This window comes from Balaenoptera physalus (genome assembly GCF_965194825.1).
Source record: "Balaenoptera physalus genome assembly, chromosome: 5".
NCBI classification, from domain to species: domain Eukaryota; kingdom Metazoa; phylum Chordata; class Mammalia; order Artiodactyla; family Balaenopteridae; genus Balaenoptera; species Balaenoptera physalus.
In genome coordinates this window covers 53,690,500-53,711,437 of record NC_138884.1, presented here as the reverse complement: position 1 = coordinate 53,711,437, position 20,938 = coordinate 53,690,500, and the positions used below count along the sequence as shown (strand labels likewise).

The following is a 20,938-nucleotide window of genomic DNA, read 5'->3' as shown; positions in this document are numbered from 1 at the left end:
GTCATTTTACTATTTTTTGTTAATATTTCATACGAGTATGCCCTGTTTCTTTTGACTATACGTGGCTTTTGTCAGACAATGGCCTAGTTTTGGTATATTTGAATTTCCTTTTTTATATCTAGATAGTCAATAAATATTCAACTGATTAATGAGAGATCCAAGGAGTCAGATTCAAATTTGATGTGAAGTGAGTTAAGGACACAAAATGAAATATTCTGAAAAATAACCTCAGACATTTAGAGATTAATATTGACACACATCTCTTGCAAACTACTACAAACATTAAATTAAAACTTCTCTGGATATACATCTAGCTAATGAACATTTTACATTTTGAGAGAGAGAGGTTTTCGACGGCTTAGAGCATTTTAGCAAATAAATTATGAAATTGTTCACTACATTGCATGGGGAAAAATCCATGAGAGTACTAATAAGCTTATTTCTCTGTAAGATGCAGAATTTAAAACAGTCTATTGCTGATATTTATGTACAAACTCTGCACACAAAATATTTAGCCTGCCAGCATCTGCCACTGCCACAGACAGATTCAGATCAGAAGGCCCAGTTCCTTCCCATGAATTTTAATAGAATGTACTCGCAGCTGAGGATTGGCCAGCGTTTCCAAGTGGTGATGAAAGGGAAGACAGATGGGCCCTTGTAGTAACAGAAGGCCAAGTCTTCAAAGGTGGCAGTAGCCTGCATTCTCCGACAACATCAGTATACTCACTCACGATCCATAACCAGGCACGCAACATCATTTTCTTCAGCAATAATGTTAGCTGATCTGACATCTTCACTGCAGACAAAAACAGGAAAGTCAATTTTCTAGTGAGAAATTAAATATCCATTTTTATTAGGGAAATCTGCTACTGGTATGAAACACCGTCACTTAAACCTTCCAAAGATTATGCTTTTTTTAAAAAATCATAATTTATACTCTACCCCTTCCCCAAAAAAGGATTTGAAATGTGTCCTAATAAAGGGCATGCACACAAGGAATCCAGAGGACAAGAAGCTAAATGCACTGAGAATGTAAAGGAATCAGTGAGTGCAACTGTGTATGGAATTTCATTCTGCGCTCCGTGTCAGCCCAAATATGATAGCCCTACTCTGATCAAACAGGAATTGCTAATTAATAAGCAGCCAAAACTGAAATGAACTGATCAAGGAAATATACAAGAAAAACATTGAAGTAATTAACTTCTAACAAACCGGTCAGGAATAAAACCTAAAGAAAGTGTTTTTAGTGTCTTATCACCCAGTGAATTAAAGAAATAGTAAAATCTTTCATTTCATAGTCTAAGATGTACATTTTCCATTAAAATCTCTGAAATCAGAGCATGCCTTACAATTGACGATGAGTCATAGTGTAATTAATAGCACTGTCTTTCTTTCTCAGGGGTACATAATATAATAGTGCATCTTACAATAATCCCCTTAGATACAATGAATTACGGCATATGATCTAATGATGGTAAATTTAATTACCTAATGAATACCAATGGGTCAAGCACCAGGTAAAGTATTTCTTTAGAGACCTTTATTTATGTTAGTTGTCTCCCTCTATTAGTTACAAACTAAAGACCCTGAAAAAAAGGTACATCCATATGGTACTCAGTGCTCTGAGATTTATTTAAGGTAACTTGGAGCAGCAATCACATTAAGACTGCTCTAAGCAACTTCATCAAAAACAGCATCACAAAAAGTATAGTTCTTTCATCTTCCTTTAGTGATGGGACCGGGAAAACCCCGGCAGCCCATCTCTCATTCCAGAGAGGTCCCCCATCCACATAGCTGGCATCCAGAAACCTTCTGACATAACCCACAGTCCCTCCCAAGTTTACAGGATCCTTGCTAGAAGACACTGGTGAAACATTTCAGCTTGATATGCTTTTGGAGTGGGAGCTGGGTAGTTTACACTCAACTTGTATGTGTGTAGATATCTATATGATATGATCTTGGATATGGGTAAACTATTTGCTTTGTTAGTTCAAAAAAAAAAAAGAGGTATGGCATCCCTTTCACTTGTCAGTGTCATGATTTTGACTAGGAATATTCTCTGCAAACAGTGCACAAGTATTAGATGTTTACAAATACACATCTGTTTCTTTCATAGTAACTGTGTAAGTGCCATGGATTTATTTTTGCACCTAAAATGATGAAAGAACTCCTGGGACTATTTAATGGAAATACATGGAAAATACACAGAATATAAGGAACATTGAGTCACAGTCAGTGGCCCTAAAAAGTAATAGCATAAAAATGCACAAAAATGTAAAAATATTTGTATCCAACTCTCCTCGTCATTGATTTTAGCTTTACATTTTAAATGCTTTGGGGAGTTGTGTCTTTATCAAATATAAATTCCCATGTTTCTCATGGGAAAACACTGTAATTGGCTGGTTGCAACAGAGAGCACAAATTATTTCAGATCCAGCATAACCAGACAGCATATTTCCTTTCCAGAGCTATTTTGAGTCTATAGTGCATTTGTAACTAATTTCTCTGCACTTTCAAACTTTAATAGTTTTGCTTGAAGATATGAGAAAAATAATGTGTTAATGTTAAGAACAAATACATTAAAGTCTTGAATAATGGTATTACATGATTGCATTACATGAACAAATTCATATTCTGTCACAAATAAGCAAACAAAAGAGGACAATTTCCCTGTTATTGAAACAAGTTCATTACCAGCTAGAAAACGGGAAATAAAAATTCAACTTGTCTTTAAATTCAATTTTTAAATTGCTTACAAAATAGCCATAACTTAACTTACTAGGATTAAGTAGTTTAATTTTAAGTATTTCTTTAAAAAATAAGAGCTTTATGATTTTTAAAGAATCAAATTTGTCTTCAGGTAATATATGAACACTTTTTCTTTGCTCTGTACTTAATGTAATCCTGACATGTAAATCAGCAGAACTAGGGCTTCACAGACAAAAATTAAAAAGGAAGAAAAATGAGCTGACACACTACTCATTTTTATAAGCATAAATATGAAATAAAAAGCATTTAGTAATAACATAAATTTTAAGTGCTTTCTTAATTAATTTCAAGTATTCATTTTAAAACATATGTAACTCCAAAAAAGAGTGTGTTGCTCAAAATTCTAACTTGAATTTTTATAAAGTTATTTATATTTAAGAAAATTTTTTTCAGACTTGAGGTTGTTTTCTGAGTTCCAGGAAGCACATACTGTCTCCTGAGCAATTTGATTAATCTTTACAAATGTTTCTTCCATAACTTAGATCAACAGTAAATAAACTCATATCTCAAAAGGCCTAAGGTTCAGGTAGAAATGTCAAATACACTATTTTGAGTTGTTTCTAAAGCTTGCAAAATGAGCCAATAAAAATTCTTAAGAAGATATTACCTTTGACATAATGATTTAAAAACACAAATAATACGTAAAGTCATTATTTGATCATTTCTTAAAGGGTAAAACAGGACAATATTTCAAACCTTGGAAATATAAAAACTCATTCTTATGGGAAAATTAAACATTTCATGTCTTTAATTTCTTTCTCTTTTAAACTAAAAATTCTAAGAGAACACCAATTTTATTTTCACCAGCAGACTTAAGACTTTCTAAATTATTTCCTGTGCAAAATTAGTATACTTATTTCCTGCTTAACAATGAATGTTTTTTAGAATTCAGTTTAAAAATTTTGTTTACTTCCTGGATAATGGTTGCCATTAATTTGGTAGCTCAGTTTGACAACTCTCAATGGGTAGGTGCACATGCAAAACAACCAAAGAATTAAGTATGGAATATAAATTCATGGATTCACCTGATAAGAGCTTTTTCTCCAAAATATTCTCCTTTCTGCAGAGTTTTTATCAGTTGTGGTTGATCATGGCCCTCAGTACTCTGGGTGACTTTTACCTAAATGATGTCAAATAATTTAAGAAAAGAGAGAGAGAGAAGAAAATAAGGAAAATCTGAACACATACCCATTCAACCAGACCCTCCCATTCTGTATAAACCTGACTCAACAAGGAAAAATTAAAGCCTTTGCTTTAATTTTGCAGTAGTTATGACAATCTAACTATAGTCACCTCATTTGGATGGACTAGAAAATCCTGTGATTTAACACAATCCACCTTTTATAAGAGGAAGCTTCTCTATCCAAACCTCACCACTCAAAGTTATAATTTTTTACGTGAATCCAGTTATTCCTTGCTAAGTATGCTCAAAGCAAATAATAATGGTCCTGTAGGAACTTTATTTTTTCAAAAAGCCAAATGGAGTTGACAAATCAATCAAGAATAAGACTATCAAGAGTTCTAAATCTCATGTCCATGACTGACTTGTTGATTCCTGTGTACCCTCTAAAACTGAAGGCAAAATGTGGATATGGAGGAGGGTCCACAACTTTCATGAGAGTCCCAATGCGATCCACAGCCCAGGAAGGTTCAAGAACCCCCAGAGCAGAGCCAAACAAAAACTTCAGTATTCCTTTTTGTGGCCAGAATTATTCCAGTTCAACATGGTAAGAAGGACTGCATCATTCTGATTAGAAATTCTGGTTAGCGCTTATGGAAATCACAATAAATTTAAAAATTTTTAAATGATAAATGCAATTTGTTTATTAACCAGAATTCTTTCAAAGCATGAGGTCCAGGTTGAGGAGAAATGATAAAAAGTGGTCTGAGTGCTGAAGAGTTTCTGAAACTATTATGTTAAAAAAATTTTTTCCATCACTGGGGGCCCAGTTCAAAGTTCAACCACAAACCAGTTTACAAAGGGCAGTGTCTGATTCTCTGACGATAAACTCTTCCATGGAAGAAAGAGCATTTGTAAAAATCTGACAGTTTATAGACACAGGTGCTCAAGATTTTATCCTTTCCATCAATATTCCACAAATGCTTTTTGTCTCTGAGGAACACTGTAAAGTGTCAAGCTGGGAATAACCGGCAACATGTTATCCACTCAACATCTAGGTAAAAAAAAAGATCTGTTGTCTATATTAGCGTAAAATTTTCATCAGCATCTAAATCAACTTGAGCAATTGTGTACAAATTGAAGTTCTGAGCCATATTGTTCTACAGCTTGATGCCTGATCATTCTGTCCTCAATTGTCTAGTTCATTCTCTTCCACCTGTTGTTTGTCCTATCAGTGGGATGGGGAAATGTTCCAGCCCTTGATCTTAGACCCTTGGGCTGAGAATCACACACTCGTTGGATTATTAGAAATAATCCAGTCATTTTATACACAATGAAATGACATCCAAAGAAAGCCAAGTGACCTGACTAAGGTCACTAAGAAATTACTAAATCAGCTGGAACCCATGACAAGTCTCCTGTGGGCCCAAAGCCAGTGCTCAGACCGCCCCCCGCCGCTTCCCCAGGACCCTTCTGAGAAGGTCCTTTAACTGCTCACTGCAGACAGAGGACTTAGGCTGCAATTCAGAACACTGCTGCGTTTATGGCCAACAGATTTGATACGATTCTTTGATTTACTTTAAGTAAGCTTTAACTAATAGTTACCTTTCCTTTTGCTAAAATGAAAAAGGTACTTCCTTCCTCGCCCTCTCTAATGATGTAATCTCCTTTGTCATAGTATTCCTATGGGGATGAGAGAAAAAGAAAACGTTAGATGCAGCGGAGATGTTCGGATGACACAAATGAAATACAACTCCTGGTGTCTTAGAAATGAGCGTTCCACACCTGTTTCTGTTATTTTTTGCTATTGTAATTGTAATCGTCTTAAACATTGTAGTCTTAAACCATGAAAAAGGAGACTTTTGCTTGTTTATCTGCATTTATGTTTATCTTTCATGGCAAAAAAGAATTCACCTGGAATAATGAATTTCAAGCATGGACACTGAAGACACAAAGGGAAACGAGAGCCAGGTAATTATCACCGATCCACAGGTGGGCTTCACCCAAATAATCTAAATATAAACTGTTCAGTGATCTGCAACAGTCTGAAACTGGCGCTAGAGTTTAGAAAAAGGACAAACGTTATCCAATAAATTGAAAATATCATCCTCAATGGATATGAGGAATATCAGCCTCAATTCCTAATTTCTTTCAGAGCAATGGTTGGGAAAATTCTACATACACAGTAAGGAGCTCTTTCGTATGGATTCTTTCCAAAGATTTATCATCATGAAAGGTTGACATTAGAATTTTTACATGTAAATTCTGTTTTTCAACAAAGTTTAACCTCATGAAATCCTAAACTGTCACTTATTTCTTCATTTCCCTCATATAGTAGGTGTGTGTAATCAGAGAATTCTTGGCAGGGAGAAGTAATTCATCCATCTGCCAGACCAAAAAAGCAATTCAGTCTCTTAGAAAATAAAAGATGGATTAAACTTTCCATCCCTACTTTGCTTTAATTTGATATTGCCACAAAGTCATAGAAAATGGATCTCTTAATTATTTATACAAACAAAAATGGGCTTGTTTGATTTTCGTAAAAGGCATAAAGAACAACACAATAGCTCTCTCTTATTTTTATTTTAGACTTGAAAATAAAATCCAAACAAAACTACTTTTGTGTCTGCTGTAGTTCAGTATCTTTTTTGGTCATTTACTCTTAAAACATATTTACATTTATGGAATAAACATTACTCCTAATACTAATAAACTTACCTTTTATTTACATAGCACTATGTACATTTTACAAGGCATTCAACATCTCATGGAAGGAAGCAGACTATCTCAGGGGAAAAAGCACTTTGAAGCCATAGAAATCTAGATTCAAATCTCAGTTCTGCTTTGAATTTCACTTTCATCAATCCAGAAAATTCAAATAAGGACATTTACACTCAAAGATTGAGAGAAGATAAGCACATTAGTTTTCTATTGCTGCTGTAACAAATAACCACACACACTTAGTGGCTTGAAAGTACCCTCATTTATTATCTGAGTTTCTGTGGGTCAGAGAGTCCAGGCACGGCGTGGTTCACCTGAATTTCTCTGTTCAGGGTCTCTCAAGGCTGAAGTCAAGGTGTCAGTAGGGCTGTGTTCCTTTCTGGAGGCTCCGGGGAAAAAATTGCTTTCAAGTGTAATCAGGTTGTTGGCAGAATTCAGCTCCTTGCAGTTGTAGGATAAGGTCCCATTTCCCTGATGGCTGTGAGCTGGGGGCTGCCCCCTTAGCTCCCAGAGACTTCTCTCCTGTCCTTGCACGGAGCCCCCAATATTTCAGAATCAGTAAGGGCACATGGAATTCTTCATACACTTGGAATCTCTCTGACTTCCACTTCTGCTGCATCTCTCTGATTCCAGCCAGAGAAAATTCTCTGCTTTTAAGGGCCCGTGTAATAATACTTGACCCACCTAGATAGTCCAAGATAATCTCCCTTATTTTAAGGTCCCAAACCTTAATTACATCTGCAAAGTTCCTTTTGCCATGTAACATAACGCATTTATGCATTCCAGGATTTAGGATGTGGATACTTTGGAGGGGGTCCATTTTTGCCTATCACCATAAGTCAATTAAAGGCAGTTAATTTTTGATGCATTAAAAGAACCTGAAATGTAGTAAATACTCAATTAATGACTGCCATGTTAAGGGGGAGGATGAGAACTGTTTGCTTAGACGTTACTTAAATCTTCTGGACCTCAGTTTCCTATTCTGTAAAATTAAGATGGTATGACCGACCACACCTAACGATGTGTGAGGACTGGGTGAGATAGTCACCTGCTGACTGCTAATTCCTGTGAAAGAGTCTGTGAGCTGGTCATCAACGTCTTCCACAGGTAAAGTGCATTCCCCAGCCTCCCTGCTGTTAGCTGTGGCCACGTGGTTAACTTCTAGCTAAAAGAGTCTGAGCAGAAGCCATGTATGCCACTTCCATGCCAGGCCCATGAACCATTCCAGACACGTGCCTTCATATTTGTGCCCCTGTAACGGCATGTCCCAGAGAAATCTTGGGAGAGGGGCCATCTGGAAGATGGCAGAGTAGCTCATCAGCTTGGGTTCCTGAAGGATTCTGAGTAGCCACCTAGGACCATCCTCCCTGGACTGTTATGTGAGCAAAAAAACATGCTTCTGTTCTACTTGGAAAAGAATACTTTGAGTTTTTACATCACAGGCTGCTTACTCCAACTCTCTATTTTTTTCTCATTATCGCTCTATCACAAACCTTCACTCGATTCAAGTGCGATTTTACCATTGAGATGACTGTGACTCGCAAAGGTTAAGTGGGTGACCATGACACCGCAGGCCAGGGGTCTTCATGATATAGTTAATGTTCAATTCTCTTTACTAGAACTGCTAGGGTCACGGTAGACGTTCCTGTTTCAGGCGGTCTGCCCCTCAGGCTCTCCTGTTCCTATCTCAGTCTCAGTCCCCATTACCCATACGAAGCAGAAGGAATCTGGAGAATTCTTGAACTGCTTATAGGCTGTTCTTCAGTTATTATACAGTCTCTGGTCTGTGCAGATGTGCAGCTTTAATTTCTGTCGGTCGGATAAGCCAAAAGGCAGAAGCTGGAAAGGGAACACTGAGAAAGAGCTTTGTTGTTTCTTAAGGGTCAAGCTTCCTGGTGGTATTTTTCCCAGGGATGAGTCTTTGTCATCCAAAACCATGGGAGGAAGATAAATAATACCTCCCAGTGTGTTGACGGTAACTTCATAGATCAGAAAAGGCTGTGGATGTAGATCAGACCAAAAATATATAGTGGTAAGTACTGGCTACGATGCCAGACTAGCCAGTGTTTGTCAACTGGGGAGTGCAGCCAGTCTAGGCAGGGTGGTCACCAAGACCAAAAAGAGAACTGCAAACAGTGTGGTTTACTGTCCTGTGGTTACATTGCAAAGGGGTCCCTTAGAGGACCAAGAAGCCATAGACCCTATCCTGTGAAGCGATGGTTTTCAAGCAGATTTTACCCTGACCTACAGTAAGAAATATATTTTACATATACACCCACATACACACATGTGAGCGTGCACACACACATTTGTATAAAACTGAAACATATCTGAACAATATTTATGCTTACTACTCTGATATTTTTTTAAAGTGTTCCTCTAAATTGGTTTCATGACCTACTAATGAGTTGTGTCCCACAGTCTGAAAAAGAAGATATCTAGAAACACTGAGAGTAGGTACTTAGTATATGGCAAAAAGGAAAGTTAGGAAATCAATTCCAGGGCAGACTGAGAGACAGAGGTTAAAAGTAAACCATACACTGGAAAAAAAAGAAGAAGAAGAAAACCATACATCAGCAACTGCTAAAGATGGAAAGAGTTTTTCATGTAAAGAAAATGCTCATTCTGTGATAGCTAGCAAAATGACAGATAGAGCCTGAGTGCCTGTAAATAGAATATATGAAACCAGAATTAAAATCTAAGGTGACGGAGGACAAAGACAAAGAAGCAAGCCTATGATTTCCTTAGTTTCTTTAGTGTGCGGCTAGAAATCTTCATCACAAAGAAGAATTGATGAAACACAGTCAGATGTATGATCACACACACACACACACACACACACACACACACACAAACCCTGCATCATGTGACCATGTCCCTAAGTTGATTGTTTAAAAAACTGTATACATTTATTGGGGTTTGTTACCAGCCATTTTTGTTTGTCCAAGTACAGTAGTTAAAACACCTTAGAAATTTTAAAGCAAACACACCTGGATCAGGTGGACCCTATCAACCATTCCAGCATAATTTAGTATCTGATTGCTTATTTCTAAAGAACCAGAGCCTAAATAATGAAAATCAACAGAAATTCCTCCATTTGGGTGAGCCAACTGTATAGAATTTTGTAACTGAAACACTGAGACAGCCCGTAGAGATGTGAGCCAGCACCCTCTTATTTTATAGACGAGATGATGCCCCCCACAATTAACTGACAGCTGCGAGGGACAGAGGCTTGACCGTAAACCCTAATCTCCACACTTTGGACTAGCTAACTTTCTAGGACACCTAGCTGCCCCCCCTTTAATGAACAGGTCCATAAACTGGCAAAATCCACAATTATCTCAACTTTTTTATGGTTCTAGATGTAACCATTAAAATGAGAAAAACCCTCTGGCTTCTGCAAGTGTTAGCAGGAACTATAAGAAAGGAAGACTAACTAGACTTTCAAAAAATGATGAAAAATGGAAAACTTGTGACTAAAGAGGCAGACTATGGCAAACCCTAAATACATGTATTCAATTCATAACTAAACTTTAAGAATCGTATTGTTAAAATGTTAAAATGTGGATTTCCGGGTCCCTACCCCAGAGTTTCTGATTCAGTAAGTGTGAGGTAGTACCTGGGAATCTGCCTTTTAAGCAGCATCACTGGTGATCTGATTAAGGACAAGGACATTTCACATTCCCCACCCCAGCCCCACTCCCACTAGAGCTCCAGTTTCATGAAAGATGCCATGTCAGAGTGGCAGTGCAGAGGGTCACTGGGTCAAATACCAAATCTTTGTAACAAAGAGTTCGGTAACTTTTCTATCCACCACACAGTCAAATTCCAGGCTTCCCGGATCTCTCACTGAGAGTGGAAACAGAAACTCTTCCCACTCTTGTCTTCCGTACTACACAACTGCCAGGTACAGAGGTCACATTGTCATTTTCATTATCATTAATAGTCACACTGCATTTGGAATCTGTGTTATGCTTTAGGGTGTTCATTAGTTAACTCTTAAAGTGCACCAGTGAATATGTTGCTACTTTTCCCACCCTCTTTTTCCCATTAGACCACGAGAAGAGGTTTAAAGGCAATGTCTGCCTCCAGAACTGAACACTTTGGGTGATTTATGCTAAAGCAAGAAATGCTGTTGGAACACTGCACATTCGGGCCATGTGGTCTAGGACTTCAACAAACAAGTCTTAACAAACACATCAGACCACCTGCCTGGTGATGGGAAATTCTGATACTCCCTCCCCGCCCCCTGCACCAAAACTTAAAACCACCCAAAATCAACTCCTAAATAGCATGCCAGATTCAGCCTGTTTTTCTCAAAGATTATGGAGCCAGTCTGTGGGACAGCTGGCCCTGGAGCTCAGCAGGTGCTCTGTCATAACTCCAATGCATTAGTGATTGGCTGTGGTCAGGACCCGGTTGATGGGTCATTAGTCCAAGCTATGCTGGTAAATTATGTGCTTTTCTTAGGCGCTAAATAGATCCCATTACTCCCTTGTTAATCACTTTCGAATTTGTGAATTTTCACACATTACAGAGACACATTTGTTTGCCAGGTATGAATAAAGAGCCCTTTATAAACCACGCTGCTGTCTGCAAATGCTAATATATAATAAAGCCTTCTAGGGTGTTTTAAAAGATGAGACTTTCACATTCGAATTGTGCGTTAATTAATACTAGGTTGGAGCCCCCATCTATATATTCTGTAGCTATTGCCTGTGGGGACTATAAATATGTCTAAATTACCATTTATTTTTAATGATACTAAATTTTAATATTTTCTGTCAGCATGGAATTCCCCTCTGGTGAGTCTACTCTATTAGTGTTATATTAAAAACAGATTTCCTCGGTTAACAAAAACATATAGGGCCTCTCCAGCTTTAAAAAAAACACTCAGAAATTAGGATGAATTATTAATTTGTAACATCTGTGATTGGGTTATGTTACACTGAGAAAATCCCAAGAGATGCAGGGCAAGCAGTCCTCTTGAAAATGACTTCATATCTGAACGCTCTGGAGACACAAGGCCAGGCACTGTGTCATCATGGCCTGTCCTTGATAAACTGCTGGATGGGTTCCATGAATCGTAAATGGAAACATTACTGGTGTCACTTACACTTAAGGATAAAATGGTTGGTGCTCCCTTCTCAACAGGTATTAGTTTACATTGTATATTGAGATCGACAGAGGCATGAATCTGTCAACAATCAGTCTTGCAGGGTATTTTTTGTCTCCCACTGAGAAGAGCTTTACAAAATCTTAAAGTCTACATCTGACTCCTTTACTATTCCTTACCTCCTTTAAGTTCCCGAAAAGCAATTTGGTTTCAATGAAATTGACCCACACACACCAAAAAAAAGTTAGACAGAGGTTATTTACTTTGAATATTAATCTCTGAAGAGGTTTTCGTATAATGCATATTATTGGAATCCAAGGTACATGTCATAAAAGCATTATTCACAAAAAGACGTGACTAGTCTTGGACAAGAACCAACCATCTGCATGATGCCTAATATGAATTTTTGAACACGTCCCAATACGCCATTTTCCTCTAGATGTTAAAATAGGTAAAGTGCTTCTTAAGTACAGGGGTTTTTTTTGTTTGTTTGTTTGTTTTAATGTCTTTTCATAGCTTAGAATTTTCAAGTATGGAGTGTTTCATGGCTTGATTCAGAAGCCTGTTCACGAAAGTCCCAATATACCCTTTCTCTACTCCATGACCTAATTATGCATCACTGACTCCTTCATACTACGAAAACTCTGTAAGGGATTGTGATGTTAATTGCAGAAGATCAAATGCCTCTTGAGTGAGGCAGATTAGTTTTATAAAATATACTAAAAAGATTAAAATATGTAAATCAAATGTCACTTTACACATGCAAATCCAATTTTCTTTTATATATTTCAGAAGAGTGCCCAAACCCCACCCCAGCCCCTTAATTCAGTGTGAGTTTTCACAATAGAAAAAGGCTCTCGGTCTCTGTGGACTGGTGATCACCATCTTCTCCTTTTTAATCATTTACAGTGCTAATAATGACTAGATTATATAATCTTTTAATGAAATATAGTTTTTACTTTAAAATTTCTTACCACTTCCAAGCAGTCAATGATCTTGGTTAATTTATCTTCAGGTAAATTCTTCAGCAAGGATACGCTGCAAAATTAAAAAGAAACCTTTATTTAATTATCATCCTGAATTAAACTATAAATATACACCTCTACATAGATTCATGCATGCATTTAAAAAATATAATGCACTTTAATTTTTCCAAAGTAAACCTCCAAATATATCACACATAAATAACTGAATTTCAGATACAATGAAATTATATAATCACATATAACAGCAGACATTTATCACAGGTAAATAAATACAAATAGTAAGACCCCATGAAAGGAAAAAAATCAAATTTTGTTTCTTTGGAGAAAAAAAAATTACATTTGTTGTTGGCTTTCGAAGTGAATCACATCCAGAAATGTGTTCCACATCTCAATATCTCTTTTATTAGCATGGATGAGGACCTCTGCTTCCAGAGGAGAATCAGATTTTCATCTAAATCCTTGTAATTAAGTAAAGACTGAATCCAGGAGGGAATGTAAGAATTAGCATGGAAATGATCTTGATTATTAGTCATATTGTACTGTCTTTTAAAATTAATGGTAGCCAGAGGCATGTAATAGGAACATTTTTACAGACAATAATAATATACAGAGAATGATAGAATACTGAAATTGTTTGAAAAAAGTCAAAAAATTCCACTCAGGATGATTAACCCATCAGTATGATTAAATTGTTCTTTTAGAGAAATTTCTACTTTACCCATTTTCACTCAGGACTGTTGAAATAATTTCTATAAGATAGATACTTCTTTCTTACCATCTAAAATTTGACACCCCTAAGGAAAAAATGATGCTCTTCCATAAATACATGATTGGATCTGAGTTTTGAAAAGAGAGCTCTAGACTCATTCTTGAACACATGCACCAGGAGGCATGTAGCCAGGAGCTGGGTCTAGGAATGTCTGCATCTGAATCATTTGTAATTGCAAAACACTGGAACATGCCCAATGGGAGAGCAGATAAATGAACTGTGGTCGAGTCAGATAACAGAACTCTACAACAGGAGAAATGACTGCACTAACCAAGTAGATGAACCTTAAAAAAATGTATTGAGTGAAAAAACTGACTTGCAAAAATAACACCAATTTTGTAAAGTTCAAAAATAGGCTAAACCAAGCTACAGGCAAAATAATAAAGAATAGCAAGGTTATGATTACCAAACTTCAGAATACAGACTACTCCAAGGAGAGGAGGTACCCCAAGGAAGGCTAGAAAATGACATAGGGGAGCAAATGAGAATGGCAACAACATTGCTAACTTTCGACTTAGGCTGGGCCGTAGCTTGATGGGGCTCACTTTGTTATTATGTTATTATAACTTACATATGTACTATGTATCATTTGATACATGTCAGATACTTCATGATAAAAAGATGTAAATGGAAAAGAGCTTACTGTATATTATGAAACAAAGAGAAATGTATTTCTCTAATATGTCTCCTTATGGATGAAAACGTAAAAGGGTTAACCAGACCTTTTTTCTATATAGTGGCACATAGAAGAAAAGGGAATACTTTTTGTTCCTTTGGTTTAATTGACTAACACATGCCCGTCATGAAAGTTCTACTTCGGGTCCAAACTGGGCGCTGTAGCGTTAGTGAAAATTCTCTCCTGTAAGCCTATCACCTTTGGGGATTGGTGAGGAAACTGATATGAGAAAAAATCTTTTTTCTGTCTCCCCTCTATGAAGGCAGAGATCAGGTTTATCTTGTTCACCACTGAATCCACAATGTTTATGCCTGGCAATAAGTACTCATTGAACGAATGCATGAATGAGATAACAAAAAGAAGAAAAGGAGGGAAGGAACCTGTACTAGTAAATTCTCTGAGCTCCCTCCACTAAGGCAGAACACACTAGACTCCAAGGGAATACCTAGTGGCTCAGGTTTTATCTCAGACATGATGCAACCCATGGGCACCGGTTTATTTATGCATCCTTTTTTGGCCCTTGCATAAGTGCAGTTTATTAGCTTTAAATACTGACCTGCATTGCTCAGTTGCTGGATTTTGAGATTACCTATACTCAGGTAGACCCCACAACATGATGGCTAAGGCACTGATTGTCATATAGGTAAGGCACCTTCTTGTCATTACTGCAGCTCTCTTCCAGGAGTCATTATTGTTTCCGGGAAAGTAAATCAGCAAGAGTCCATATGAAAAACCTCAATGCCTGCAATGTTCTACTGATTAACAATGCCTTCATTCAATACTCACTGAGTCCTCACTACATGCTAGGCACGGCACAGCCCTAAAATCATTGACTTTGCGGCTAGTTATGCAAGATAAAGTCACTATACTTAAAAAGAACTTAGAATTTATTTTTGGAAACCGCAGGATATTTTATTGTTATTACCACTTATCAAAGGTTACATTTCATTACAGTATGTATTGCAGTTTCAGAGACTGTCAAATCTCCCACAAAAGACACAGAAATAGTTTAAATAAGGAACTTATACTTTCCAAAAAAAATGTTTTTAATGTGTAGCTGACCTTTTCAGTTACATAGGTACTTGTTTCTCTGTAATTTGATGCGTCCAAGTTGTTGGGGGTTCAGAACAGTTGACAAAATGTGTATGTTCCAAGGATCCATGTCATGATAGCAAGCATAATAACATTTTTGGCAAGCTAATTTGCTGCAAAGAATAGTAATTTGGAAGATGGTGTGGCTATGCCAATGAGAAAAAATGTCTCAGGTAAAGCAAGTAAGGATAGTAAAATAATTTATTTTAATATTATTCTAAGCAAAGCATTATTATCTTTTGTTATCTACTTCCAAATTATAGGACATCTTTCAAAGTCAACTGAGCCACCCAAGTGAATATTTTAGGATTTTATGCACATTATTCTATACTATGTGTAATGACTCCATCAACACAAGGGCAAAATTAGCAAAAGAAATAAATCAGTGAACAAGGCTAATAGGAATGAAACATAATTCTTCATATATATAGTGGCATTTACTGCAAGAGAATACTTTTGTTCCTTTGGCTTAATCATATGGAAAATGTTTAAGTAAGAAAGACTGTAGTAAAATAATTACTCTGATAAAACCAACATATCCACAATATGGCTACACCACCTTCTGCTCTTTCTGCCACCAACGTGTTATTCTTACCTTCTGAGGAAGTTTCTGTACTGTTCATCTCTAGCTTGAGCTGTCCTTCTCATTATATTCTGGAACACCTCTCGATCTAGTGCCCATGTTTTAACATTGGTAATAGCTTTAGAAAAATCAAGAAAATAATAAAATATCATTTAGCTCTTAGATTAAGAAAACATTCCAACATGTTAATCAATAAATTTTTCATGTACTCTCATAAATGTACTCAAAATGTACAAAAATGATATTTATTTAAGCATGCAAATGGAAGGAAGTAGTGATGTAAAGAGTAGGTAATTTTACAAAATCATTTTTGGCTTTGAAATAAATGATGATTTGAAAGTGAGCAGCAAAAGATTTCCATTCTAATTATGTTTTGCTTAGGATGATATTAAAATTAGTTTGCAATCCCTAATTACACACTACATCATCAGGAGGTATTTTAGATTTGTGCTGTGATACAAAAGAAAGCCAGCCAGCCTGTAGCTAATCCAGAGAGTGAAGAATTCACAAGCAGATAATTGAAAGTTAAAGATCTCTGCGTGTGAGTCTGTTTTTATGTCTTTTTATGTTGTTTAGACACTGTTGCTAACGGGAGCCAATATATTTTAAGAATCTCTATGGTTACTTTTACATAAAATATATAAAATCATTTTCAAAGAGATTATGCAAGACAGTTTTTGGGACAACCTTTTCATAGGAAAGACATTAAAATCAAGAATAAAATCTAAAAAGGAAGAAGAACAGAAGTAGCAGCTCTAAAAAATCTGTATGAAATTATGGTAGTAAGATATTTTTTAAAGGAGTGATGAGAGCCTACAGAAGAGATCAAAATCAAAATCTCTGGTTTACTAAACTTCAGAGTGAATTAGAATTATTTTGACATTCTTGTTAAAAATAGAGATCCCTGGGCCCCATTGTCAGAGATTATTTGGAGTGGAGCCTCAGAATCTTCATTTTTATCAAATACTGCAACAATGCTGACACACATATAACCTCATCCCAAACTCTGAGAAACACCACATCTGAGTAATTCAGAAGAAAACCCGATATTACCATGAATAAAGTCGATAAAAACAAGAACCCTAAGGAGAAGCAATTGAACTAATCCCAAAAGTCACTCATGAAAACTCTCATTAATTAATTCATATCCTTTTTGATATTTATACACTTTTATTGGTTTAATTAAATTTTCTGGTTTGTAATATGGTCAGAACCTCACGGAGAATAGAAAGCAAACATGCTGGATGAACCAAAGGCAAATGCCTACATAATCAAAAATTGAAGTGGCAACGACAGCAAATACTGGAATCAACTCTGTTTAAAGCCGTATTCATATTTTATATACAGGTATCTGACGGAAAGGTCTTTTTAAGCTCGAATCATTTAGACAAGGGCTTCAATATAAATCCTTTTATAAGCATAGCCTTTCTATTAATCAGAGCATATGGGGCACAATGGCAGACAAAAAGACTCAGGATGCAAGAGCGTCTTAGGTTATCTTTAACGTTGTGTAACAATTTTAAAACTACAGCGTTTCATCTCCTGTTACCTTTCACAGAGGCAGTTCTTGTACAGTTGTATAAAATGGCTAGTTCCCCAAACGTCGTCCACATAGGAATGGATGATAGCCATTTCTCCCCTTGGAACACCTCTAGTCGACCCTCTATCAAGTAGAATATAAGAAAACACAAGTAATCAAAATCCACCTGGATTCCATAAGTGAAAAAAAAACAATCAGAAGGTATACAAAGCATACAGGTAAGATATCTTATGATTCTCATTACAATAAGGTGGTTAAGAATGCAGACTGAAGCCCACTCTCTATTAGCTGATCAGCCTGAAGAGTTAACCCACTCAGCCTGGGTTCCTCATCAATAATGGGGATAATATTAATAATATTTACTTCATACAGTTGTGAGGAGTAAATAAGTTACTATAGGTAAGGATCACAGATCCATGGCTAGCACATAGTAGAGGCCATGTAAGTGTTAGCTGTTGGGAATTCCCTGGCAGTCCAGTGATTAGGATTCTGCGCTTCCACTGCAGGCGGGCACAGGTTCTATCCCTGGTTGGGGAACTAACATCCCGCCTGCTGTGCAGTGCAGCCAAAAAAACCCCACAAAAACCAAAAACAAAGTCCCATATTATTATTATGATGATTGTTACAAAGCTCTTTCCTGAAGCAGTGGATGGCAAGTGTTTCATTTAAAATTCATTCTACCCCATGAAAAATGTAGCACATGAAACTACTTCTCTTGCACAAGGAACACAACAATCGCTGTATGTCTTGAAAACACAGCACAGGTGTTCACACTGGTGGAAGGACTAACTCATAACTGAGAAGTATGCTGGCCCCGGAGTCAGGCTGCTTGGCTCTGACTAGTCTTTGGCCATGTGACCTTGGGTACGTTACTTCACCATGCCTTGCTTGTTGCCTAACCCCTCATTCATTGAAATGCATTAATAAATGAAGTCACTAAGAAGAGAATTAAAAGACAAGCCACAGACTGAGAGAAAATATTTTTGCAAAAGACACATCTGATAAAGAACTGTTTTACAAAATACACAAAGAGCTCTTAAAGCTCATCAGTAAGAAAACAACCTAATTAAAAAATGGCCAAAGACTTTAACAGAGGCTCACCAAAGAAGATATACAGATGGCAAATAAGCATGTGAAAAGATGCTCCACATCACATTTATTAGGGAAATGCAAATTAGAACAACGAGATACTACTACACACCTAACAGTATGACCAAAATCTGGAACACTGACAACACCGCATGGTGGAGAGGATGTGGAGTAACAGGAATCTCATACGTTGCTGGTGGGAATGCTCAATGGTACAGCCAATTTGGAACACAGTTTAGTGGTTTCTTACAAAATTAAACATACCCTTACCATACAATCCAGCAATAGTGCTCCTTAGTATTTATCCAAAGGTGCTGAAAACTTAGGTCTACACAAAAACCTGCACACAGATGTTTATAGCAGCTTTATTCATAATTATCAAAACTTGGAAATTACCAAGATGTCCTTCAGTGGGTAAATGGATAAACTGTGATACAACCAGACCATGCAATACTACTCAGTGCTAAAAAGAAATGAGATACTAAGCCATGAAAAGACATGGAGGAATCTTAAATACATATTACTAAGTGAAAGAAGCCAATCTGGAAAGGCTAAATACTATATGATTCCAAGTATGTAACATTCTGGAAAAGGGAAAACGACGGAGAAAATTAAAAGATTAGTGGTTGCCAGCGGTTGGGGAGGAGATGAATAGGCAGAGCACAGAGGATTTTTAGGGCAGTGAAAATACTCTGCTTGATATTCTAATGATGGATATATGTCATTATACACTTGTCGCAACCTAGAGACTGTACAGTACCAAGTATGGATGTTGAGTGATTACGATGTGTCAATGTAGGTTCATCCTTGGTTTAAAAACAACTGTACCTTGCTGGTGAGTAACGCTGATAACAGGAGAGGCTGTGGATGTGGGGGGGCAGGGGTATATGGGAAATCTTTGTTCCTCCCTATCAATTTTGCTGTAAACCTAAAACTGCTCTAAAAATTAAAGTTATAAAAAAGAAAAAAGAAGAGTGCTTGACACCAATCTTTGGCTAAGCAGAGTTTGGTGGAAGGGAGAGGCAACTTCCTCACCATGCTTCTGCCCTGGCAATTCTCTTCTCTTTTTCCTTCAAACTAATGCAAATAAAACCTTAGCTAATCAAAAGCATTTGCAAAAAAGACCTATTCTTAGAGGAAGAAAATGGTGGGGTTATTTCTCTTTCCCTTGAAGAACTGGTCTTTCCTTCTCCTAATTCACCACTAAGTAGCTCTGGGTCATCTCTGTCCACCCACTCACTCAATGCATCTGATATGAATACCTATGCCGTGCCAGGAACTAGCCCAGGTGAAAGAGAGACAGGCTAGACAAAACAGAAAAGATATTTATCCTGTTAGAACTTATATTCTAGTAAGAAAGAAATTCTGTTTTGGCTCCGAATCTTATATATTAGTTATGCAATTTAATAATTTCTCATTATAACTAAATTCTATTCCATCAAATCTACTTAGCTGCACTGTTGAGTTAGTATCATGGAACTTTATGCATTTCAAGTTTTTTTCTAATTCGTTATGGCACATGGGACTTGAGCAACACTGAACAATTATATGGAACACCAAAAGTTTAAGCTAAATATGCTTTTACTATTTGCTATTCTTGCTATATTTTATAAAGGGGAGATTTTGAATTAACAAACTAATTTGCTCGATCAATTAAATCACACAATCAATTCTTAGATAACATCATAATTAATTCAAATAAGAAAGCGTCCAATTTTCATTTCCATGTGTGCTATAGTCCTGACTTCAATAACTATATTGATACTGACTTCTGTTCAAACCCTTCTCTCCCCAAGCCTTTCATCAGAGTTGCTGGCAAAGAACAAGATGAGCTGACATGAGTTTCTCATCCTTCCTTGCAGGTTTCCTAAATATTGGTTGATTTAATGCCCTATCTTCTTCTCTTGCCAGAATGTTCTAGTGTTGCTAAAGTAGAAGTGAAAGAGCCAAGAGAAAAGTTGAAAGAGGGGGAAATTGCTCTGGGTCACCTGTCCCTAAAACTTGAAGGCTGGCTAAATTAAGACTGTAATTCACTTCTTGGGGAGAATAATTACTTGAGGATGACTATAGTTTTAAGGCCGTCTACAAAGACGTACATGGCAAATAATACACTAATAATTACGCAACTGGCATGTTTAAAGAATCAAAATAGAGAAAACAATCTTTTATACACTGGCAATAGATGTGTATTAATTTGTTTGGATAGGCAACTTCTGTTCCACACCTAAGGCCTCAAGGAAACAAGAATCATAAAAGCATTGCTTAACTTTGTTTCTTGGTTTCTGTGATTCTTTTTACCCCTCCTTTCTATACAAGGATTTGTCTAAAGTTGCAGGCCACTTAGCAGAATATAACCTCCCACGGGAATCATGTCTTATTCACCTGTGTCTCTCTCAGAACTCAGCATTGGGCTTTGACCATAGTTGGCCATCAATAAAAAATTATAAAGTTTATAAAGCATTGCTTAGATTGTCAGG

General features: G+C 36.7%; 1 protein-coding gene across 2 annotated transcripts in view; it reads right to left on the bottom strand.

Annotated features, from left to right (window-relative positions):
- Positions 1 to 20,938, bottom strand: part of PRKG2 (protein kinase cGMP-dependent 2) — a 97,033-nt gene that overhangs the window by 43,520 nt on the left and 32,575 nt on the right. For both annotated transcript variants that reach the window (XM_082463796.1, XM_082463795.1), the window contains exons 4-9: positions 17,382 to 17,495; positions 15,845 to 15,950; positions 12,701 to 12,764; positions 5,495 to 5,572; positions 3,795 to 3,889; positions 728 to 796 (exon numbers count right to left, since the gene is read on the bottom strand). In XM_082463796.1, coding sequence (XP_082319922.1) covers positions 728 to 796; positions 3,795 to 3,889; positions 5,495 to 5,572; positions 12,701 to 12,764; positions 15,845 to 15,950; positions 17,382 to 17,495 — 526 coding nt within the window. The remainder of the gene's footprint in view (positions 1 to 727; positions 797 to 3,794; positions 3,890 to 5,494; positions 5,573 to 12,700; positions 12,765 to 15,844; positions 15,951 to 17,381; positions 17,496 to 20,938) is intronic.